Below are 12218 nucleotides of genomic sequence, written 5' to 3' on the forward strand. Positions count from 1 at the left end.
ATTAATCGTTTAGTCATGCTTTGCTGTTTTATATTCTGTCCAACCTTCTTAACTGCAATGATATGCATCTTTGTTAAAGGTTGACAATCTTTAACTGTTTTTAGTTAACTGCAGATGGTGAGTTTTCCTCTTGGAATGTTCTGTTTCATTGTACTAGAAACTCAGTTTACATCACATCATTCAGTTTTCTTAATTCAGTCATCAATATCAGTATTGCTTTCACATACTGCTTTCACAGAGCATTATTTATAGAGATGGATCTGTCTGAAATATCATGTTATGTCCATTATCTGCACAAGGATAACTACAATGTTACCTGACAACCTTTATTTGAAGAATTCAGATGAAAATCCTGTTGTTCAAAACTATTAAAGGCACAATACAGCTTTTAGACATGCACACAAAATAGACAGAATCAGCTCAGAAGATGAATCATTGAAAGAAGGCCACATATTCAGTTGAATGATCACTGTAAATGTAGTATTTAATGGTTTCCAAAAATAGCAAATGTTGAAAGGAATTGAAAACAAAGCACTGTTTTAAAAGGGGAACTTTATTTATAACACTGAGGGGCCAGGAGCAAATGCACCGATTCAGCTCTGGTACACAATAAATTTGCAAAGCTGTTACTCAGTTTAACCAATACTGCAGTGGCACTAGAAACACGCATTCAAAACTTTTACTACCTTCCCTTTTTTTTGGTACAAAATGGTACAAACAACGATACAAAATATTTGTGCTGTTGACCATTACAAAAAAAGTTTCCTCTAACTGTGCAATGATTTGTGTTGAAATGTGAACACACAACACGAGAAGAAATCGTTCTTTGAAACAACCACAGCCATGCGAGCATCTACGCTTTCAATATTAAAAAAAAGACATGCATAAAAGGAAAAGAAAGCTCCAATTATACATATAACATTAACTAGATGATGTTTGCTTCAGCTGTGTAACATTATGTACACTCTACAGAATGAAATCAAGTGGGTAACAATGCTTTTTAAAAAAAATTAAGTTACTTTAATCAGATGTTTGTTCTACTTTCGATTTGAAAGGGAAATGGCCTTAATGTTAATGAAATCTAACCAGTTCCTTCAGAAAGTCCTTTCCTGTCTTTTTTTTTACACTGCTTGACAATTAGATTTTCAATGTTAAGCTCTATACAACATATACAATGTGATTAGCCACCCACCTGCTTAGTTTTAAACATGGCTGTTAATACACGTGTTTCTATACAGTTCATTTTTTTTAAATGTATCTTACACACCAATAGTTTAAAAGGCAAAAAAGGAAAATTTGTCCATTCACCAGTGTGGAAACAAACTGATTTGTTCATTTTCTCTTCGTGGTCAATACTGGACCAGGGATCAATAGATGGTTGAATTTTAATCGCTCCTGAGATTGAGGGAATCCGATAAAATGTACCAAAAAGGCACTTTAAAAACAGTGTTTCTGTACTAAGAAATTCAAGTTAATAAAGAGCGCCTTTCCTCTTTAGTTGTAAAGCAAAGTTGAGCGATATTCCTGCTGACTGACCAAAAATATGCATAAAAGACAACAAGCATTCATGCTAACAGCTCATGTTCTAAAATAAAAAAAACTAACACACCACTAAAATATTATGGTCAGCAGGGAATATTAATGAAAAAAGATGCCTCTTTTTTTGTACAGTTCCTTCATTTCTAATTTACTATTAGTCATCTTCTCCGCCACCATACATGTCTGCTAACTTCTTGAATCGAGGTCCCCAATCATTAAGATAATCATAATCATGGTCACCAGAGCTGGATGAGTTCAGGGAGCTGACTGAACCTGCAGTTGAACCACTTCCTTCATAGTCAAAAACCAGGAGGGAATCGTAGGGTGGGGCTGTCGGGTCATTGTCCGCTGCTCTGAGACCCTGCAACAGTATTTCAGAAAATCATGAAATCTTCAAACCATTTTAAGACAAATCTTTTTTTTTAAATTAACATTTAAATCTGATCAGTTTTCACGTCAAAAGTTTGCAAAATCCTGGACACAACGTTTTACTTGGTAACTAGTTTAGGATACCATGATAACAGATACTTCAGAAAATATGGGATACTTTCCCAAGATGCAATATTAAATAATTACTATTACTGTGACTGATCATTTCAAATAGTAGAGGAATTTCTTTGAATCTTGTTATTTTTCTTAAATCTTTCCAAAATTCTGTTTAGGAATACATTTTGTACTTCTGGCAAGATGTGGGATGATCTGGAACGTGCTCTGTGTCCATCACATGTAAGGAATGCTGGATGTTAGATTTCCATTTCTGTTTTCTAAAGGACAGAACAGTGAATGTCATGCAGCATTCTGTTGAAGAATGATAAAACTAAACCACGTAAGATAAGAGTTAGATTGGCAGGCAGCGTTGAAGGTCCACCTGAGAATTTCTGCAAGCAAGCTGTGCTCAAATTCTTCAGCTAAAGGGCTACTGAAGTAATCACAAATTAATCATCTAACTCTGGTATGAAATGAATTGGGATGACAACAATCTTTCATATCTTGTGGACCTACACATGGATGCATACTTTTCTGCTTGCAAACCTATCATTTAAGTATACAATTTAGCTGAATCCTAATCTCTGAATCTCAACTGAAAATAAACACCTACACTGAAAAATGATAGAATAATCGAACAACTTTGTCAAAGATACAGAACTAACAGATTTAGTGTTGTCACAAGTACTGGTGACAAATACACCATATAATTTTTTTTAAAAAGTCTTTGCTATTGTTGCTTGTATGAGGCAATAAACATCAGCCAATTTTGTTTTCATTCGTACCTCATTAATGAAGTCTCCGATATCTCCAGGATGAGGAATAGTTGGGCGCAGTGGATATTGTGGTTCAGCACCAATAGGTCGCTCATCAACCCTCCTGATCCCAGGAGCTTTTGTTAATCCAGGATCCAGTGAGTCTGGCTGCTGAAGCTGGCTCAAGTCATAATCCTGCAGAACAGAGTGGCCTTGCCTTTAAACTGGGTTTCTTCAGAATCATGAATTTTAATAAAAAAAACTCTGACATTCCAGAATTGCTAGAAACTCAGAACACTTACTGAGCAAAGAACTTGCACTTCAGCAAATACTGTACAATCCCCATTCAACAACAATTCACAGGCAGAATTTTCCTGCGCTTTGAGAGACATTGTTTGTGACAATTGGAATGATAACTATAATAGGAGAACATCAGGTTAACATAAAGTGTTAGAAATACAGTGCTGGATAATTTAACACCAGAAATTTCATAGATTTCTGTGAAGTGACATAATATGACAATCCAAAAATGATGCTCTCAAAAGGGACGTTGGGTCCGTTTGAAGATATCATTCTTGTGCTGAGAGTACAGAATGCATGAATGGAGATCTCAAGGATCAGATCTCACCGAGAACAAGCACAAAAATTTGGACGATTAACCTTTAACATTCCAAAAGAAATTTGCAGTGTATCACTGCACACAGTAGAACAAATTCCTGAGAGTACAAAGACGTGTTTTAAAGGTTTAGGATGTTTTCCTGGAGAATATCATTTTGCAGTAAATGCGAATATAAGGTCGATTCAGCACTGTTGAGGACAGCTCCAGTCTGAAAGAGATGATAGAAGAGCTGGAAAACAAAAAGAGTAATCAAGGAAGTTACTCCTAAAGAATGCTTTCATCCTACAAATCCAAAGAAAGAACCTGGAAAGCCGAGAGCCATCTTAGGAATTTTGCTGCAACTTGGTCTTCATTACCCTAGGTGTGAAGGGTAGTACTGGAAGTGAAACTGAATAAAAGAAGCAGCTTTTTAATTAGATGAGGGATAATATGGGAGAGAGAGATGATTGTGTATGCTTTTTTGTGTATCCATGAATCCATGAGTCTGACCAAAAGCTACTTCAAAGCATTTCCTTCAAGTCACTACCATTTGCTGCAAAATGTCTTCCAAGAATGTTATGACAGTTACAGAGATATCATCTAGACGTGAGACAGAAGTAAGGAGAGCAGATGTAAATTGCAGGTATGCTGTCAAGTGCATCACTCTTGATGTAGAAATCACAGATGCTGTGACTGTGTAAAACTTTTCAGATCCAACAATGAAGCAGCAACTCAGTGCACTCTGGAAGCCATTAACCTAGTAGTGACATTGAAACTCAAAGTCAAGTATCTTGCTCCAATCAAGCAAATGACACTACAAAATGCAACTCCTAGGTGTTGCAAAAAGTTGTGTTGAAGGAATGGTCCAAAAGCAAGGACACAACTGTTGTTCAAGTACAGTACTGGACTCTCAGAAGTGAATCGATAACCTAAAATAGCACACTGGACCAAAGGTAACAGGATCACTGGCCCACATTTTCCACTGGCCAGATAGCAGGTTTTGCACATAGTTTGACACTGTGGAATCTCATCGTAACACTTGCTCCAGAAGAATTGCACAGGAAATTTGAAATTTCCATTGAGCAATTCCATTATGCCTGGAATTCTGTGAAAGTCTCCATTTAAATCAAAGACTTTGGAGGGTTCTAATGAAATGAAATTTTAAAAAACCTACTCAAGAAAAAATAGGCTGTTACATACATTTATCTAAAACTGGAGTAGCTATTCAACCAACTGCAAACTTACCTCACACACCCATAACCTCACTTTTCCCAACCACGCCTTTTCCCATAAAATCAAACCTGACATTTTCCCATTCTCCCACATGCAGACATGAACCTGACAAGCTCCACACCTCGCCAGATCAAATCTGACCCAACCTGACCTCCCCTTGTCAGATCACAGTTAACCTGGCCCTACCCTTTCCCTACCCCATCCCCACAGATATGATACCACCCAACCCCTCATCATCACTGGACATACCAACATACTTAAACAGTGACTAATGAACATAAAGGATCCAATTGGTACCACCATCAAAACTAACATCATTTACAAAATACCATGCAAGAACTGTAAAAAATACTACATCAGACAAACTAGTAGGAAACCTGCCACCAGGATGCATGAACACCAATTGGCCACCAAAATCCACGACCCACTATCACTAGCTTCTACACACACAGACAAAAAAGGTCACCACTTTGACTGGGACAACACACACATCCTAGAACAGGCGAAACAAAGACATGCACGAGAATTCTTCAAGGCATGGTATTCTAACTAGAACTCCATCAATAAACACATCAACTTAGACCCTATCTACCTTCCCTTGAAAAAAAGAACTGGAACTGACATCAGCCACCTTAAGAAACCAAGACCTATAAATAGAGAGGTGGGACATAACACTAGGTGCTTAACCAGAGACCCACACTGATGATGCTACCTAGTATGGCAACGAAACGTTTGAGAACAAACCTTCAAGCTCAGCAAGCTACATACGTATCATCAACCTGAGCTACAAATCTTCTCAAAAATCAATCACAGACCCCACTCACAAACTGCTCCCCCTCCTCCTCAACTTGACTGATGTGAAAGATTCCCCCCTTCCCCACAATGCAGCCTGTCTGATGTTGCCCAGATATGGACAAATAGGGAAGCTCTTGCTCACCTGCAGATGGGTGAGCAGGAAGATGTGAACTTTGCACCTGCACTGTCCACAGATCAATCAGGAGATCCAGAGGTCCCTAGCGATTCGACAAGAGAAATGGCACAACTGGTACCGTGGCAACAAAAAAAACCTCATGAATGTTGTTTCCCTGGTAGGGAACATTGCCCAGATGGACAGCCAGCATACGATTAATAAACCAACATGATTTAAAGAATGTGTGCAATGTTTATGTGGAGACTGATGAGATTACTGAACTGCTGATGCCTGAAAACAGTCATGTGTGTATATTGGTTATCTAAGGTAACACAAATGTGCCTGATAATGCATGCATATTTCTTTGCATGAAAATTCTGGGGTTAGAAATACAAGCTTTGCCTTGTGCTATACTAGTCATGGACATGACTACATTAGATTAGATTAGATTCCCTACAGTGTGGAAACAAGCCCTTCGACCCAACGAGTCCACACAGACCCTCCGAGGATTAACCCACCCATACTTATTTCCCTCTGACGAATGCACCTAACACTATGGGCAATTTAGCATGGCCAACTCACCTGACCTGCACATGTTTGGACTGTGGGAGGAAACCGGAGCACCCAGAGGAAACCCACACAGGAAGAATGTGCAAACTCCACACAGGCAGTTGCCCAAGGCTGGAATCGAATCCAGGTCACTGGCGCTGTGAGGCAGCAGTGCTAACCACTGAGCCACCGTGCCACCCTTATTACATTACATGCAACCACCATACAAATACTTCATAAAGACTGTTCGAATCAAACTGCAATCCAGTGAGCACAAAAGAAAGGCATTACACACAGCCCTCTCATAAGGATTGCTGCTGGATCCCTGGGAAAAAAAGTTGTGTGCAGCCAGATAAAGTCATAACATGACCATTAAGTAGACACTTAAGGACTTCAACTGATGTCCAGCTGGCAAGGCAGTCCTGCACATTAGACATGCATCATGCTTGATCGGGGATGGGGAATGTGGTAGAAGATCTGCACCCTGCACCATCCTACTCAAGGAAATAGCACTGCTACTTCAACCTGCTTCTGGGTGCTAGAAGAAAATATTAAATTCTGTTGAAAAAAATGAGACTTCTGACCTGCATTTAAACCTGATAGTGGGGTAGAGAAGCCCATAAGAAAAATCACATTCTGGCTCTGTTCAATGCTGAAGTCAGTTTCAGAAAATATAAAATTTTATCATTTTGTCTAAACCCAACTGCATATTTTTTGGGGTTAACATTCACTCACTTTTGCCAAGCCAGTCTGTCGCCTGAATGTGTGCCACATTTCCTTCAACAAACTGGAAGAAATACTTGTTTTCAACATATAATTCAGACAAAAGTAGGTAATGCACAATAATTCAGTGCATGCTTTCCAACAATGTTATTTCATTAATGATAATGGGAAAAGAGATGCATCAATAATGATGATTGTTGAACCAATCACAAACATTTAATAAGCTACTTCAATAGTCTAACAATCAGAAAATTCTAAAATCTAATTGTGAAAATCCTGTTTTATCCATTAGAAGCAGGATATACCAGCGTGTTTAATTACAGAAAACGTGTGTAGAATTCTAAGTCCAGAATATGTTAAGGAGGAAAAAGTTTGAATGTGTTTGTCCTGATTTTAATGTGAACAGAGCAGAGAGGTTAAGTGGAAAGCTTGAAATGCCTAAGCTGCATTTTAACGTGAGTGGCATGTCTTTCTACCACAATAATAAAACAAAACAAATGCCGATGCTGGAGATCTGAAATAAAAACAGAAATTGGTGGAGAAACACATCATCTGCAGAAAGAAAGCAATGATTCTTCTTCAGAAGTGTTAGCAGCTGGGAAAAATTGGTATTTATGCTGAAGCCGGGGCTTGGGGATGGGGCTGAAAATGGGGAGGTGAGCGGATAGGTGGAGCCAGAGGCCAGAGAGAAATATTAAAGGGGGAGGGAAACAAGAAGCTTGTGGATAGCAGTCCAGGATAGAAAAAAAAGCTGAGTAAGTGATAACAAGAGCTAAGAGAGAGAAAATGGGCTAGCTGTGCTAAATGCAAAACATACAATATGATAATGGGACAAGGAACATATGGGAATGGGTGACTGTACTAAAAGCAGCCCATGACAAAGGACAAGGAATCAGGTGAGTTAAAAAAAAGGACAGGAGAAATCAGGTGCTACAGTAATTGAACTCAGACTTGATGTTGAGTCCTAGAGGTTGCAAGGTCCCCAAGCAGGAAATGAGGTGTTGTTTTTTGAGCTTGTGCTGAGACTTGTGCCAGAGATCTTGGCCAGGGAACACGGTGGGCTGTTGAAGTGGTAGGCAACTGGAAACTCAGTCTTTTTGTGGACAATGCATAGGTGTTCTGTGAAGCAGTCACCAAATCTGTATCTCGTCTCCCCAATGTAGAGGAGATCCCCACCTTGTAAATTACAAAGACAATAGACTAGTTTGCATGAAGTACAGGTAAATCGCTGTTTCACCTGGAAGGTATGTCTGAAATCTTGGACAGTGAGGGAGGAGGCAAATGGGCAGGTGTTGCACCTTCTGCAATTTGCATGGGAAAGTGCAGAGGAGGTATGAGGAGATGTTGAGAATGGAAGAGGAGAGGACCAGGATGTCCCTGATGGAACGGTCCCCACAGATGGCTGACAAGGGAGAGGAGGGTGGTGGCATCCTGTTCGAGGTGACAGAAATAGCAGCTTACAACCCTTTGGATGCAGAGAATGGTGGAGTGGTAAGTGAATACTAAGGGAGACTCTATCATTGCTGTGGGAAGGCAGAAGTGAGAGCAGAAGTGTGGGACATGGGTCGAACACGACTAAGAGCTCAGGATGTTGGGGAATCTTTGGTTGAGGAAAAAGGTGGATACTTCTGAAGCTTCCTTGGGGGAGGGGGCATTATCAGAACCGGTAGGATAGAGACAGATAAATTGGGAGACTGGAATGGAGCCCTTAAAATAAGCAGAGTGTGAGGATATATAGTCAAAGTAATTTGTAGTGGATATTGGTGGCCAGCTTATCCTCAGAAATGGAAGCAGATGTCAAGGAAGGGAGGAGTCAGAGATGGAACGGGTGAAGGTGAGGGTGGAGTATAAACTAGAAGCAAAATTGATGAATTTTTCCAATTGCAAAGGAGGGAGGGAAGCCACAGCGATGATGTCATCGATGTACAAGTGTTAAGAGGAAGGATCAGATTTGGATTGGAACAAGGAATGTTACATATACCCACAAAAAGACAGGCATAATTGGTGCCTTTGCAAATACCCATGGCCATCTCTTTGACCTGAAGAAAAAGGGAGGAGTTGTTCCAAGTGATGACACAAACTCGGTCAGGTGGTGAAGGCTGATGGCGGATGAGGTCAGTTCAGGCCTTTTTTCCAGGAGAAAGCAGTGAACCCTGAGACTATTTTGATGGGGAAATGGACATGTAGAGGGATTGCATGTCCATAGCAAAAAGGAGGTGGCTGGAGCCCACGAATTGGAAATTCTGAAACAGGTGTAAAGCATCAGAAGAATCACAGATATAAGTTGGGAGGGACTGGACGGGGGAAAAAAAATCAAACTGAGGTAAGAAGTGATGAGTTCTTTGGTCTTTTGGGCATGATATGACGTTGAACTCTTCTTCCATCTTCTTCCTCTTCATTTCCTCTTCAAATTTGTGCTTGTTTATCAAGTACTATTTGGGAACAGAATAAAGGAAGATCTATCCTGAGAAATGTTGCAGGATGGAATGTTTCTGGAGGAGCTTCTTTTGCCTCAACTTGATTTGCATGGGGTGGAATGTCATCGAGCAACAGTTAACGATTGGAGGCAAATCTGAACTTGAAATTCAGAAAAGGAGAACATGAAGTAATATTGATAGTACTAATAGTATCCTGGATCTGGAAATATATGGGGATGGTTGCAGAAAAAAAATTCTATACACTGTATCTACATTAATGGAAAATACAACAGCATTTCATTCCTTAATTGTGGCACCATTTCAAGTAATGAAATATATTTTAAATAGCTGAATGTAATTGCCACTTAGACAGTCCACCAACCCACATTACTGGCACCTTCCACATAACAAATATATTTATTAGAGGATAATACAATCAATGTTTTGAATAGGGAACTGATTAAGGATCTTGTACTGCAAGTGCCTAATGAGGCTTGAAAAATTATAATTTTATGCTCAGATAAATACCCACTGCAACACTATCAAGCCAGAAATCAAAATTTGATGCTAACAAATCCCACTGAGTACATTATGGGGAATTTCCTTAATTCTCAAATTCATCTGGATTCCTTTCATCACAACGATATACACGCAACAAAACCCATAGCAATATCAATGTCCATCCCACAAATATTAATATGCAACTACTCCTCCATCATTGGAATATAAAAGCATAAAAAAATTAACAACTGTCCACCGCAGTCCAACACTTGCACCTCCATGCCATTAAGTAGGCCAAAGCAAAAAGGAGAATTAATTTCATTTCTAAGTTTTACTAAATGCTAAAGGAAGGATAGAAAGGGAGGCAAGAGAGGAGGGGGAGTGGCATTTTCGATAAACGATAGCATTACAGCTGTGCTGAGGGAGGATATTCCCGGAAATACATCCAGGGAAGTTATTTGGGTGGAACTGAGAAATAAGAAAGGGATGATCACCTTATTGGAATTGTATTATAGACCCCCTAATAGTCAGAGGGAAATTGAGAAACAAACTTGTAAGGCGATCTCAGCTATCTGTAAGAATAATAGGGTAGTTATGGTAGGGGATTTTAACTTTCCAAACATCGACTGGGACTGCCATAGTGTGAAAGGTTTAGATGGAGAGGAATTTCTTAAATGCGTACAAGACAATTTTCTGATTCAGCATGTGGATATACCTGCTAGAGAAGGTGCAAAACTTGACCTACTCTTGGGAAATAAAGCAGGGCAGGTGACTGAGGTGTGAGTGGGAGAGCACTTTGGGGCCAGCGACCATAATTCTATTCGTTTTAAAATAGTGATGGAAAAGGATAGACCAGATCTAAAAGTTGAAGTTCTAAATTGGAGAAAGGCCAATTTTGACGGTATTAGGCAAGAACTTTCAAAAGCTGATTGGAGGCAGATGTTCACAGGTAAAGGGATGGCTGGAAAATGGGAAGCCTTCAGAAATGAGAAAACAAGAATCCAGAGAAAGTATATTTCTGTTAGGGTGAAAGGGAAAGCTGGTAGGTATAGGGAATGCTGGATGACTAAAGAAGTTGAGGGTTTGGTTAAGAAAAAGAAGGAAGCATATGTCACGTATAGACAAGGTAGATCAAGAGAATCCTTACAAGAGTATAAAGAAAGTAGGAGTATACTTAAGAGGGAAATCAGGACGGCAAAACGGGGACATGAGATAGCTTTGGCAAATAGAATTAAGGAGAATCCAAAGGGTTTTTAAAAATATATTAAGGACAAAAGGGTAACTAGGGAGAGAATAGGGCCCCTAAAAAGATCAGCAAGACAGCCTTTGTGTGGAGCCACAGAAAATGGGGGAGATAATAAATGAATATTTTGCATCAGTATTTACTGTGGAAAAGGATATGGAAGATATAGACTGTAGGGAAATAGATGGTGACATCTTGCAAAATGTCCAGATTACAGAGGAGGAAATGCTGGATATCTTGAAACGGTTAAAGGTGGCTAAATCCCCAGGACCTGATCAGGTGTACCCGAGGACTCTGTAGGAAGGTAGAGAGATGATTGCTGGGCCTCTTGTTGAGATATTTGTATCATTGATAGTCACAGGTGAGGTGCCGGAACACTAGAGGTTGGCAAACGTGGTGCCACTGTTTAAGAAGGGCGGTAAAGACAAACCAGGGAACTATAGACTGGTGAGCCTGATTTTGGTGGTGGGCAAGTTATTGGAGGGAATCCTGAGGGACAGGACTGAATAGGGATAGTCAACATGGCTTTGTGCATGGGAAGTCATGTCTCACAAACTTGATTGAGGTTTTTGAAGAAGTAACAAAGAAGATTGATGAGGGCAGAGCAGTAGGTGTGATTTATATGGACTTCAGTAAGGCGTTCGACAAGGTTCCCCATGGGAGACTGATGAGCAAGGTTAGATCTCATGGAATACATGGAGAACTAGCAATTTGGATATACAGAACTGTCTCAAAGGTAGAAGACAGGAGGTGGTAGTGGAGGGCTGTTTTTCAGACTGGAGGCCTGTGCCCAGTGGAGTGCCACAAGGATCGGTGCTGGGTCCTCTACTTTTTGTCATTTACATAAATGATTTGGATGCGAACATAAGAGGTACAGTTCTTTAAGTTTGCAGGTGACATCAAAATTGGAGGTGTAGTGGACAGCGAAGAGGGTTACCTCAGATTACTATAGGATCTGGACCAGATGGCCAATGGGCTGAGAAGTGGCAGATGGAGTTTAATTCAGATAAATGTGAGGTGCTGCATTTTGGGAAAGCAAATCTTAGCAGGACTTATACGCTTAATGATAGGATCCTCGAGAGAGTGTTGCTAAACAAAGAGACCTTGGAGTGCAGGTTCATAGCTCCTTGAAAGTGGAGTCGCAGGTAGATAGGATAGTGAAGAAGGTGTTTGGTATGCTTTCCTTTATTGGTCAGAGTATTGAGTACAGGAGTTGGGAGGTCATGTTGCGGCTGTACAGGACATTGGTTAGGCCACTGTTGGA

At 40.0% G+C, this 12218-nt stretch overlaps 1 protein-coding gene across 2 annotated transcripts in view; it reads right to left on the reverse strand.

Annotated features, from left to right (window-relative positions):
* Positions 1-535: 535 nt before the first annotated feature.
* Positions 536-12218, reverse strand: part of LOC122560076 (cadherin-4-like) — a 673208-nt gene continuing 661525 nt past the window's right edge. For both annotated transcript variants that reach the window (XM_043710292.2, XM_043710293.2), the window contains 2 exons: positions 2811-2975; positions 536-1900 (listed from right to left, as the gene is read on the reverse strand). In XM_043710292.2, the coding sequence (XP_043566227.1) occupies positions 1694-1900; positions 2811-2975 (372 nt within the window). In that variant the 3' untranslated portion in view covers positions 536-1693. The remainder of the gene's footprint in view (positions 1901-2810; positions 2976-12218) is intronic.

Source organism: Chiloscyllium plagiosum, unplaced genomic scaffold, assembly GCF_037043375.1.
Source record: "Chiloscyllium plagiosum isolate Xiang-an unplaced genomic scaffold, Cpla_swu_hap1 HiC_scaffold_15, whole genome shotgun sequence".
In the NCBI taxonomy this organism is placed as follows: domain Eukaryota; kingdom Metazoa; phylum Chordata; class Chondrichthyes; order Orectolobiformes; family Hemiscylliidae; genus Chiloscyllium; species Chiloscyllium plagiosum.